This window comes from Thamnophis sirtalis, unplaced genomic scaffold (genome assembly GCF_051295495.1).
Source record: "Thamnophis sirtalis isolate CommonGarterSnake01/CBP01778 unplaced genomic scaffold, rThaSir2_p1.2 scaffold_3, whole genome shotgun sequence".
Classification (NCBI taxonomy): domain Eukaryota; kingdom Metazoa; phylum Chordata; class Lepidosauria; order Squamata; family Natricidae; genus Thamnophis; species Thamnophis sirtalis.
This window is the reverse complement of record NW_028261383.1, coordinates 123,955,922-123,969,199: the sequence shown is the minus strand read 5'-3', so window position 1 is coordinate 123,969,199 and position 13,278 is coordinate 123,955,922. Positions and strand designations below refer to the sequence as shown.

The 13,278-nt window shown below is 42.4% G+C and overlaps 1 protein-coding gene across 2 annotated transcripts in view; it reads right to left on the bottom strand.

Annotated features, from left to right (window-relative positions):
• The window catches only part of UNC13D (unc-13 homolog D), a 76,393-nt gene that overhangs the window by 20,841 nt on the left and 42,274 nt on the right, over positions 1 to 13,278 (bottom strand). For both annotated transcript variants that reach the window (XM_087709912.1, XM_014051586.2), the window contains 10 exons: positions 12,751 to 12,802; positions 11,970 to 12,100; positions 11,177 to 11,297; positions 9,489 to 9,632; positions 7,707 to 7,805; positions 7,415 to 7,621; positions 5,115 to 5,177; positions 4,405 to 4,484; positions 3,506 to 3,611; positions 3,334 to 3,405 (listed from right to left, as the gene is read on the bottom strand). In XM_087709912.1, the coding sequence (XP_087566038.1) occupies positions 3,334 to 3,405; positions 3,506 to 3,611; positions 4,405 to 4,484; positions 5,115 to 5,177; positions 7,415 to 7,621; positions 7,707 to 7,805; positions 9,489 to 9,632; positions 11,177 to 11,297; positions 11,970 to 12,100; positions 12,751 to 12,802 (1,075 nt within the window). The remainder of the gene's footprint in view (positions 1 to 3,333; positions 3,406 to 3,505; positions 3,612 to 4,404; positions 4,485 to 5,114; positions 5,178 to 7,414; positions 7,622 to 7,706; positions 7,806 to 9,488; positions 9,633 to 11,176; positions 11,298 to 11,969; positions 12,101 to 12,750; positions 12,803 to 13,278) is intronic.

Genomic DNA, 13,278 nt, shown 5'->3' with positions numbered 1-13,278 from the left:
ACAGGATCCATCAGTCGCTTGGGGCGGAACCAGCTAGTCGGTCCCTCCTCCCTACGGTGGGGGTTTGGCCTCCGGAAGTCTAGCCTCAGTAGGTAGTGGTCTGACCACGACAGGGGTATGATCTCATTACCCCTCAGACCAAGATCGTAACTCCACTGCTCCGAGAGGAATACGAGGTCGAGCGTGTGACCCGCTGAGTGAGTTGGGCCTCGGATTACTTGAGTCAAGCCCATGGCTGTCATGGAAGCCATGAACTCCTGCGCTCCATCAGAGTGTTCACCGAGCGAAGGCAAGTTGAAGTCCCCCAGAACTATAAGTCTAGGGAACTCAATTGCTAGCTCGGCTACTGACTCGAGGAGCGAGGGGAGGGCTGCTGCAACGCAGTTGGGAGGCAGGTACGTAAGCAGCAGACCCACTTGACCCTTGAGGTCCAGCTTCACCAGCAGGGACTCACACCCGACAAGCTCCGGAGCAGGGACCCTACGAGGTACTAAAGACTCCCGGACTACAATAGCCACACCGCCACCCCTTCCCTGGGCTCTCGGCTGATGTAGCACCTGAAATCCGGCTGGGCACATCTCAACGAGGGGGACTCCTCCCTCCATGCCCAGCCATGTTTCAGTAATACATGCCAGGTCTGCGCCCTCATCAGTTATCAAGTCCCGGATGAGGGGGGCCTTATGAACAACAGACCTGGCATTTAGCGACAGCAGCCTGAGACCAGGGCCCTGACAGTTCTCGCCATCTGGCCCTGGAGTGGAGCTAGCAGGGCCGGAAGGAGGGATCTCTGTGACGTAGCGAACCCTCCTTCCCCGGTAATGGCTAGCCCTGAAGTTTCCATCGTACCTGCCCCTCCCCATAGTGACCATAATGCTCCGGCCCACCCCCACACCCGTAGACCCCATATCCCCTCCCACAGCCTCCGCTCCATTCGGCAGGTGATTTTTGTCACTCATTCTGGGACGGGAGGTAGGCCTGGGCCCCCTACCACTTCTGCAATAGCACTCAGTGGAGGAGGCACCAGGCTGTACTCTCAGTCCTCTCATACATACACAGCCACTCATCCATGCATTCCCCACGTATGTTAAATTAAACACAAAAAATACAACAATATGAGGTTAAAAAGGTGGGTACAAACATTAGCCAGGCCCACCATTCACACTACATTCCTAAAATGTGCAGAGCACTGCGCAAGTACGGTTAAGATAGTTAATGGTGTGGAAGGAGAAGGGAGAGCTGCTCTGCCCCTCTCCCTTCCTCAAGTCCTGAGAAGCACCCAAAGTCAAAGGGAACCGTGTTGGGTGGGCGATTGTAAGATAGAAGGCAGATGGAATGATGTCCCTGATAGTTGGAGTAATATTCTTGGGAAAGCGGTGGGCAGTCATAGTTGCAAGAAAAGGAGTAGGGGCGTAGATCTGAAAGTCCGAGAGTCCAAGTTCATAAACAAAATAAACAGAGAGAGCCAGATGGTAAAGGTGGTAGAAGAAGGTTCCGCAATCGCAGAAGAAGGCGGGGGAGGGCTGCACTGCAAAGAGGCCCTGATCGAGTAGAGCCAGGGGGGTGGGGGAATGGTCGCAAGACACCAGGTAATGCTTAGTGCTTTAAGTGATTTGCATTGTCTCCTTCCTAGGGCTGAGAAAGAATGACTGACTCAAGGTCACCTAGTTTACGACATGCTTAAGGCAGGGGATTAGAATGTACAGTCTCCCAGTCTCTAGCTGTTGTGGCCCGCTAGCAGAGCTGGCAGCAGTCGGACAGTGAGGAGGTTGGGGAGGAACATGGACCAGTCCTGGGGATTGAGGAAAGCTCAGACAAGGACTCTTCATTGGAGGCAGAGAGGGTTTTAGACAGCAGTGAGGCAGAAGAACAGCTGGAGCCTGTTCCCAGTGTGTGCATGCGCAGAGCTGCCAGAATACAAGAACAACTAAGAAAGCAGGGTCCACTTAAGAGTAAAGCCACACCTTGAAGGTGATTGGTCCCTCCCAGAGGAAACAAGAGAGGAACGAATGGGGAGTGGGATTTTGCAGGCAACAATTCGTTCATTTGGTTTGGAAAGTTCTGTTTGTGATTATAAGAGAATCTGTGCCAAGTTTTGCTTTGCCTTGTGTTTGGAAACTAGTTATCTGGCAGCGTTCTAAATGAGATAAGGTGCGGGTGGATAAACATTCCTCTGAAATACTGTTTGCTAAAGCCTTGCTGACTATGAATGAAAGGAATTCACAGTCATCTAAATAAAAGAGGTTTTATCGGGTTCAAGACTTTGCTTCTTGCTTTCCAAGGAAGCCTGGGTCAGAACACTAGCTTGATGTCTTAACTATTACACCAGACAGACACTCTATTCGTTAAAGTAGTGTTTATTAAATTATTGTCATATAATAAATTGCCGGGGGGGTGGGGTGTTGATGAACAATTTGAAACTTCCTGAAAAAGTCAATGAGCTTTTGGGAACCCCTATTTTATCCATTTTATCAGCATGTTTATGTTTAACATCAGTGTGAGGTAAATACTTTTGCCCAATGATTCTGATAATTTCAATCGACAGTTACATTTATAGCTACAGTACACATGACCTCCTTGCTCCATTCACAGAAGATTACCTCTGCCTTAACACTATTTAAAATGAAGTGGCATCTTCAAAATGCACAAAAGCTTTCCTTCCACTTCACATGTGAACTCGATCCATTGTTTGAACAGGATGGAAATCCTGACAGGGCAGCATACATGATGCCACAACACAAGTGGGCAACTTTTGTATAAGCCAGAATCTTCATTTAAAAAAAACCTGTTTGTGTCTAGCTAATAGATGCTAGATGTTAATAGTATTTCTGGCCCTTATGTACTAATGTTATGTGAGGTAGCTGGGAACACATGGGAAGTTCATGCCAGGGTTTTGTATGCAAAGGTAGGTTGATGCAGGAATGGACAGAAAAGGTAGATTAAGTGCTATTTTTTAAAATGTATTTAGATATATAAAGCCAACATTTGGTCACTATTAGAGTACCTGTTGCTCAGAGGTTTTTCTGTCAAGCAGGCCAGCATAGTATATGGCTGGCCAAGCAGCCCCAAATGGCTCACTGGCATTTTTTAAAAAGTAATAAATTCATTGCCATCGCTGTTGCTGGTTTAAAAGGCACACTGCAGAATACCTACAAGTCTCATCACTTCTGCCAGTTCCAAGGTTGCCCTGGTTTCACTAGCCACCAAACAGCTGATTGGCATGCCAGCTATTACTCCAGGGGCCACAAGGATTTTTAATTTATCCATGAGTGGCTCCTTCCCCTTTACAAGTTGCACAGGCTTGTCATAAAGGTAGCAAAGGTTGCAGTAGCTTACTATAAAAGCTGGTGTGCGAAGGGCATCTTTGGATAGTCCACAGCCTTCTCCATGAAAGCAAAGTTCCAAGCTCTATGGGAGAGATGGAGAAAAAGAGAGAAAGTAGCAGGACATTGGAGCATGGCATAAGTCATGCCCTTCCTTCTTGGTTTCACTTTACATCCCTAAGTACCTGGAGGGCAAACTGAAACTTCGTAAAGTAGTCCAATTTTCCAACTTGTTGTTTTGTAGCGTTTTTTAGCAAGGCCAAGGTGTGATTCCACAGAAGCTCCAGAAGACTGTTTGGGAAGAACCAAAAGACGTAGAGATGTACAACAGATTGCTAGACAAGGCGCTTTTACTAGGACTCGGGAAAGCCTAGCACATTTGACCCTGGGGCTGAACTGAAGCTGCTCAAATTAAGGATAAGTGGATTATAAATTTAATTTTTCTCCATTTTTAATATTTAGAAATCTGTCTACGTTGTTTTATCTTCATTGCATTTTTAAGTTCCATTTATCCCACTCCTGCCCTATTTGAGCTATTTTCTTCATTTGGTGTTGAGAAATATATAATTTTTGGAGGCAGTATTTCTCCAAATATATGATTTTTGTTTGCAATTTTATCTACCGGTAATGAATGCAGATTTTGCTACCAGTGTTCTCATTTCTGCATAACTTTTTCATAATTAAATTGCACTGCAAAATTTAGAGACTAATGACGTTGTAAAGATAGCTAAATTACAGGGTGTATTGTTTCAAACATGTGGTATCAAAGGTTTGCATTAAAAAAATATAGTAATTAAAATATATCCCTCCTTCCTAATTCACATCCATTAATCCACCTATAATGTAGGTTTTATATTCTAACGCACACAATCTCAAGAAAGATTAGTTGGGGGCAAATATATACAAAGGAAGACAATCCAGTTTAGTAAGTTTCTAATTCCTAGAGGTTTAAGAAACCTCTTGGCATAGGTTTGCCATCATGGCCCCTAGGTAGTGCCAATTATGATCCCTAATTCATAGCATGGCAAGACATCTCTGCAAAAGCCATTTCCCTCTTTATGTCACCTCCTTATCCTGACTTTACCTGTTAAAATTCTCCTGGACAAGGTTCATATTTAGATACTGAAGCTCATATTCCAAGAATTTCATTAAAGGTGTGATGCACTAGAAGAGGCAGAAAAAGATCCACAAAAAATTTAGTGACAGGAAATAACATTTATCAGCTATGAAACTAAATTATTACATATGAAATGTTCAAGGAACACCACACAAGAAACACAAAAGGCTCACTGCAGGTGAATATAACATGGCCAGCATAACATTTTAAGTTGATTATATGCTGATTACTCATCCAAATTCCTTCTGGATGCTTTCAGATCGAGATATTTATTGTGCAATTATTCTGTTATAAAAATCTATAGAATGCTGTGGAAACCGCGAACAAATATTTTTAAACCATTTTCAAATTGTTGTAGTGTAGAACACTAACTGTTTAACTCCTTTTCACAAACTCATGTGGAATATGGGTTTCCCCAAGTGTGGATTCTTATCAATGCATTACCAGATTCTCCCCCTTATCTAGCCTGATTCAAAGCCAGGAAGATAAAAGAGGGAAAATAAGGGATGTCTTAACAATAATAATATTTTATGGAGAGATGAAAGAACAGAGAAGTACATACAGTTTTGAGTAGCAGATTGGTTATTGTTATGGCTCCAAAATAGGTAACAAAGTAACAAAGTAAAAGGGGGGGGGAAGTGATATATACAGTATTTAGTGAGCAATTAAATACTCACATCCTCTGGGTTATCACTGCAAACAGACAGTTGCTGGATGTGTTGGGCAATTCTAGCATCCATCTGCCAAAAAAAGAACCACACATGCTTTTAATGCCATTAAGGAGAAACATAACACTGTATAAATATTCATATCTACATCATTTCAGGCATTCCATACTGCATCTTAGAGATTTTTGTGGGAACAATCTATAGCTGGGCCATTCATATTTCACACTGGCCTGGAGAATAAACCATATGAAGAACGGCTGCAGGTTTTGGGTTTGGCTAGTCTAAAGAAAAGAAGAATTAGGGGTGACATGATACCAGTATTCCAGTATTTGAGGGGCTGTCACAAAAGAAGAGGGGGTTGAATTATTCTCCAAAGCACCGGAGGGCAGGACAAGAAATAATGGATGGAAACTAATCAAAGAGAGAAGCAACCTGAGATTAAGGAGAAACTTCCTAACAGTGAGGACAATTAACCAGCGGAGCAGCTTGCCTGCAGAAATCATAGGTGCTCCATCACTGGAGGTTTTTATGAAGAGACTGGACAGTCACTTGTCTGAAATGGTATAGGGTCTCCTGCTTGAGCAGGGGGATGGACTAGAGGACCTCCAAGGTCCTGTCCTGTCCTACCTTGCCCTGCCTTGTCCTGCCTTGCCCTATCCTATCCTACTCTATCCTATTCTACTGTCCATGCATTTAAACTCCTGGAACATTTAAGATAGAAGATATGAGTTTTCTCTCTGTTCTGTCCAATGCCATTGTCACACGCCACATATACCATTGCAGACAGAATTCCTTCTACAGAATCGAGATTCATGTACAACAGCCTGGTGAATTCAGCAACTTGTTTAAAGCATTCTGGTACTGATCATCCTCGGATTACAATCGCAACTGAGCCCAAAGTTTCTGTGCTAAGTAAGGTAGTTTTTAAGTGAGTTTTGCCCCATTTTGTGACTTTTTTTTGCCACAGTTGTTAAGCAAATCATTGCAGCTGTTAAGTGAACTGTGCAGTCATTTGGCGAATCTGGTTCCCCTCCCCCAAATTGACTTTGCTTGTCCGAAGGCAGCTGGGAAAGTTACAAACGGGGATCATACATATGTTTATTTTGATCATGTTTTACCATGGGGATACTGCAACGGTCATAAGTGTGATAAATGGTCATAAGTTACTTTTTTCAGCACTGTTGTAACTTCAAAAGATCACTAAACAAATGGTTATAAGTCAAGGACTCCCTCTGGTGTAAAGCCTAATGATCTGTAAGGGGTAAAGGATGGAATGGGAGAAGGTAGGAAAGGGCATCATTGGCTGATTGGCTTCTTGAACCTTTAGTATGCAGAGAAGGCTAACAATGACCAGCTGTGGCCAGATAACCCTCCCCTCCCGCCGAAATGAAGCAATCCTGTTGTTTTCTTTTTTATAAGGGCCTTTGTTTTGGCATGGATGTCTTCCCCATGGTCTGTCATTCCAATATCCCTGACCCACACTTCTCAGAAGCATAAGAACTCAGTGAGTTTGGCCTCTCAAGCAGAGTGGGACTGTTCGCCTCGTACCCTTCGCCACCCCTTGTTCGCCACCCCTATCCAATTAACCTCTACCATTTGTCCTCCGCTGATACACCCCTAGCTCTTTGTGCTGGCCAATGGGCCCCAGCCTCTTCCGTCCCAGGCCCTTCATCATGGCCCATTCGGCGAAATACTGTTCACCCCAGGCTTTTGGGCCCACAAGACAGTTTGCCACCAGCCAATTGGAGGAAGGGAAGGGAAAAAGAGAGACAGAGGGGGAGGAGGAAAGTGTTTCGTGAAGAGTTTCCTCTCCGGGGTTTGTTTCTCCACTCAGTTGCTTCAGGTCCAAGCTAGAAAACCCTTTACATATCCCTGCCCCACTGGAAAACCCTTTGCATTCCCCTCCCTTGCTGGAAAACCCTTTGCATTTTGCCCTCTTCCTCCGAATGGCTGGCGGCGAACTGTCTTGTGGGCCCAAAAGCCCGGGGTGAACAATATTTCACCAAATGGGCCATGACGAAGGGCCTGAGATGGAAAAGGCTCGGGCCCATTGGCCAGAGTGAACAGCTAGGGTCATATCAATGGAGGACAAATGGTAGGGGTTAATGGCTGGGGGCAGAACCCGGATGGCAAATAAGGGGCGGCGAAGGGTATAAGGGAAACAGTCCTAGACCTCTCTGAAGAGCCAGAAGTTCCCTATATGAAGCAGCCCAAACAGATGTGGGGTGATACTTTGCCCCTGACATGCTCCTCCCCTGACCCTTTTCTACTGCTGAAGGAAAAGCGGAAGACCAAGCCTGTGAGGTTACTTTGATCGCCAGAGTCTGCACCACTCCTCGGATCTCATTGTTGAGGCAGGAAACGGAAGCCTGAAGCTGTTGATGCAGTGTGTGCTGGATCTGCTCTGGGGTAATGACAGGTCCAGTGTTCTGCTCCAAGTATGCCCAGTTCAGCTGTTTGGGCAACTTCAGGATCATCATCCGGAGCTGCTCAATGTTGTTCACCACAACACAAAGCTGGAGAATGGGAGGAAAGTAGAATCAAGTCAATCCTTGTGTTCAACCTTGTTTCTTGTACCCAACATCTGGCTTTCCCACTTACCCTGTTTGCTGCTTGGCCTGCCTCGCTTTGATTGGAAGACAATTCCTCTGCCCTTGCTTTGATCATCTGACAGTACATCTGAGCAATTTTACACGTGTCCTAAGAAGTCAGGAAAGAGAAAACTGTCACTGATCGGTCAATGCCATAGGCTTCGCTTCATCCTCCAAGGACACTTGACTGCCTTTGATCCCTACAATGTACAATATGGTCAATCACAGCTGATTCTTCTGTAAGGAAGCTTCAGTGATGACTGAGTCATACAAGTGGAATGAAGCAGGCTCTGAATTCAGAGGTTCTAATCTTCTAATGCTGCAATTCCACCTGAGTCTCCTCCCCCCCACTCTAAGAAAACAAATTTGTCTTTTGTTCTTCGAGGGGGGGGGGAAATAGGGGGAGTGAAGGACAAATAACATAACTTTTTGTTGTTGCTTGATTGGCACATTCCCTGAATATATTAAGTCTTTAATTAAACATAATTCCACTTATCTCATCCCTGTGCAATACAAAATCTCTGGAAGGAAGACATATTACTAATAATATTTTAGAAGATTTTGAGCACAATCATAATATTCAGTAGACTAATACAATTTTTTGGAAAGCATGGTAAAAATCATATTAATTGTCAGGTTCCGAAGGGTTAATGAAACCAGCCAAACACAGAAACAGACTGACACAAACTGACCAACTGACACAAACTGACCAACAAAGCACTAAGGCAATGAATAAATTGTCAGAGCTGCCACCCTGTGCTTCCCACCATCTTTTATAGTTCCAGAGCAAAAACCACCCGGCAATTAATCATGGCTTGTTAGCTTTGTAGTTTCTTCAGCTTGCGGAGGAGAGGAGGTGAGTCTTGGCAGCTGACCCAGACTTCTCCCCCGAATGGCAGCTCTGGACTTGCAAAACCAATTTTTCCTTCTTTCTAATATCTAATGGTCATGACCACTCTGCTGTTTCTTGTGAGACAAACAGAAACAATTGACAAGCAATTCTGTAAATAACTCCGTACCATGAAAAGTTTTATAGGTAAAAAAAACTATGCTTTGAAATGCACCCAGAAGTCTTGATCAGAGCCAACATATCTCACAAAGTGGTGGTGTTATATGGTCATACTGAATTACACCCATAACTACCTCTGGCATCGTATTCAGGAACGGCTGCAAATTCTAAGAAGTTTTCTAAAGCAAACCTTTGTATAGCATATTGAAGTAATTTGGAGAAGAAATGACTAAGTAAACATGAACTTAGTGGAGTAAGTGACCATCAGAGGTTGGTTGCTAATCTTTTTACTACCGGTTCAAGCATGCTCCAGTGTGCGCTCGTGCATGCGTGCAATGCTTCTGCACATGCATGGGTGCGGAGCCTCCCGCCACTGCTACTACTGGTTCGGCCCATATTGGCAGCAACCCACCTCTGGTGACCATGTAAGTATAAGTGAACATGAGCTTACACAGGTCACTTGTAAGTTGTAAGTGTAAATGACCAGTGTAAGTGACCATGAACAAGGCTTCCCAATGCAGGAAGAAGTGCAATTCACACACAAATTGAATTTCTGCAAAGGTACTCCTAATCACAGATTTAATCTGTTCTTCAGACACATGGAGTCCAGAAGTTGCTCCAATTGCAGCGAGTTCTACCCCATCCAGAAATAATGATGGCAAGTACCCAGATCACAGACGATCTGATTTTTATACTGAATTTTCTTAGGCTTAATACAAAGTGGGACAGAAGTGACTTCTGGCACAGATTAGAATGATCTGATCTTCCTTATTCTACTCATACCTCGACAAATTTCACCATGATCATAAAGGCCTCCTCAGGGTCAGGCCAATCCAGCTGTTGCCATGTCTTCACCATCTGAGCATAGCAAGTGGATAGGTCAACAATGGATGTACTGTGTTTATTCAATTCTCCCAGTGGTGTCAACTGAATAGAAATGAAACCAGAGAAAGGGAGCAACATCAGGTCAGAATTTAATCTGGAATGTTACAGGATGAGCTTTTGGCTTTGGTTGGAATTTTTGGGACCCTGAATATCCTAGACAGACAATGGTGTTTTAACACTTGAATTTCCCTTCTTTCAATAACTTGACCCAGAACATTGTATCTTCAATTTGATCAGTATGTGGAGCAATCAGACTTTTGGGGTGTTTTGTTTTGTTTTTAGAAATGTTGCATAGCAATTCTGTGTGGAGATGCCTGAAAGGGTAACATTTCTGCTACAAAGGCCTCCAGTATGCGTATGGGGAAAGCATCTTTGCACTTTTTTTTACCTTCCATTAATATATATATTATATTAAAAAACATGCCATCTTTTCTGTTGTTGTTTGAGAAATCTCAAGGTGAAAGAGTCAAAGAATAGAAACAATAATTGACAATTATCTGAGTTGAACAATATTCTTTTAAAATATCTCATAAGAATGAACATCAGTTTGCGTAACTAAAGTAGCGTTGTGGCTTTATCTGAACCACATAGGCATCATGAAATGATAATTAGCTTGTGCCACCTATGTGAACACAGCAACTAGTTGAAAGGTCCTGATATATACTCAACGAATCTTACATGGATCTGATGTAAACTCAAATTGCTAAATTCATTGCTGGATTATTACTCAGATAATTCCATAATTGCCAACCACAGGTGTCAGAGTGGATTAAGATATGCTAGCAAATCATTCATTCATATTAAGATATCTGCTTATCTGCAAAAATTATACACACAATGTAATTCACAACTTTTATTCCATTGAGGATCTGTATACTTCACGAGTCAAAAAGAGGACTGTGAAAATATCCACAGACCCCTCACATCCTGGACATAATTTGTTTCAACTTCTACCCTCAAAATGACACCATAGGTCACTGCACACCAGAACAACTAGACACAAAGACAGTTTTTCCCTGAATGCCATCACTCTGTTTAACAACTGATTCCCACAACACTGTCAAATAATTTACTAAGACTATATTACTATTTTTCTTCTCTTCCTTACTACTACTATCTCTGCCAACTTATTACTATAACCATTTTATTGTATCTTTCAATTATATTGTTTTTATTGTTTCTTAATACGATTTGATAGTTTATTAGTAACCTTGACTAAGTGTTGTATCTTTTTATTCTTGATGAATGTATGTTATTCTCCTTACATATACTGGTAGCATATACACCAAAGACAAATTCCTTTTGTGTCCAATCACACTTGGCCAATAAAGAATTCTATTCTGTTCTGTTCTGTTCTGTTCTGTTCTGTCCTATCCTATCCTATCCTATCCTATCCTTTACTATCCTATCTTATCCTACTTGTTAATCCACAGGCAGAATTAAGTGATGGTAGTATCAGAGGCTACTATGAAGGTGCTACATAATATACACCAATGATTAAATGTATGAAGGCAGAAAAACCTTTTCCAAGGAACACAGGGAAGATAAAACAATTGAGCAATGCTTTCCTTTCTGAGTGGGATTACCTGGTCCACTTGGATGGCTCTTTGGGTCCTTTCTAGAGCTATTGTGTAGGTCTTCTGTAGCCACAAGGGGATGGCTTCTTTAAACCATAGGTGGAAACCAGTCAATGCCAGAGGGGTATCCCTGGAAATAGGAAATAAAAGTTGTTTGTATCTCATGAGAAACTTATTTCTTATTTCCCAAACATTCAACTTAGTTTTTCTCTAGAGGATATTTTTGTTGTGGTGACCAATTACAAATCTGTCTCAACAAATCCTCATTGGTTATAAACAGTCAGCAATTCATCTCCAGAAGAGTTCACACCACATGCTAAGCAAGAGCTGTGGTAGTGCAGTGATTAGAATGCAGTACTGCAGGCTACTTCTGCCGTTTTCTGGCTGCCTGCAATTTGGCAGTTTAAATCTCACCAGGCTCAAGGTTGATTTAGCCTTCCAAGGTGAATTAAATGAGGACTCAGATTGTTAGGGGCAATAGACTGACTCTGTAAACTGCTTAGAGAGGCCTGTAAAGCACTGTGAAGCGGTATCTAAGTGCTATTGTTATTTGCTTGTTTAATAGTATTTTACCGAATAAATCATAATTAGGCTATACAGCACACTATGCTTAAGCAGTGCTTGCAAGTCACACTAACTCAAACCCAAACAAACCACATTTTGTCAGTGAATCAGGCCAGTTTTGGCACTGAGGATTCAATGACAACAATACATTATAAGCGTAATCTCAAAACAACAACCATAATGTATAAAACAGCCTAAAGACTGAAGGCAAAGTGTTGTCCTCTGCAGAGATAAACACCTGCTGCACACAAAATCCTTCATGTGATAGAAGTCCTTCATGCTGAGATAAAGTTGGAATAGACTTTCTGCTGTTAATTGGGACATGCCACTGTCAATCTTGCTCAGCTGCTCTTTGACATAACAAGAAACCTGCAGGAGCATAAAAAGAGTATAATGGACCAGGTTTTTGGGTTGATACACTGAAATTGAATCAGAAAGATACCACTAGTTGGCCCTGAGTAGAAATCTGCAAAAACTGGCTCAGGAACTAGGTTCATCGTTAAAGCGAGACTGATGAATCCTCACCACTGATTTGAGTGGCTCATTCAAAGATGAATTCCTGTTTTGCCTCATTCTGGATGCACTCCAGATATATAGACTTTGCTTCTAGAATTCTCTAGCCCAGTGTTTTTCAACCACTGTGCCGCGGCACACTAGTGTGCCGTGACATAGTGTAAGGTGTGCCGTGGGAAAAACACTTTATATATAGTCAATATAGGCACAGAGTTAAATTTTTTTAACATTTTCTAATGGTGGTGTGCCTCGTGATTTTTTTCATGAAAAAAGTGTGCCTTTGCACAAAAAAGGTTGAAAAACACTGCTCTAGCCAATATAACCATCACTGAGAATTCTGTAAGTCTGCACATCTGGACGGCATCACTATTGAAGAAAGCTGCCTTAGAAATTCTGAAGTAATTGGCTTATTCGTCCACTAGTCATTTCCCCCAGTATCTTCTGCCTTGCTGTTAGATATAAGCCTGAGGTCCTCTTTGATACAAAGCAGTGAAACAGCTACTCACCAGTTCCTGCATTTTAAGATATGCAATTGAGAAAAGATCTACTTTCACGGTGCTGCATTGGAGGAAGGAGAAAGACACGATCAGAAATTTTCTCATGGGTTTTAGCTGCTAGGTTTATCTTTATGTATTAAAGCTAATAGCACTAGGTAATTTAAATGAAGCATCCATATATAACTGATCAGTAACTATGACAGCCCAGAGGCAGCCCAGAACCAGCATTCTCAGTATTGTTAGCTAAATTCTCATAATTGGCAACAAGGAAGACAACTAGGAAGTTGAAACTTTGCTGACTTGCTGATTCCCAAGCCTACTTGGGAGGATAAAAAGAGACCTTCTCAATGCCAGCATTAAAATAATCCACTCATAAAAATAGTTGATGAGCAGGGAAATAGATTGACAAAAGTCTCTAAACAACTACAGGAAAATTCCTAGTGCAGTAAATACTGCACAAAGGTTTGATCTAACCAGTTTTATTATTACTTCTTTAAGCCAACAGGCACATGTATCAAAATGTGCATTTATTTAATT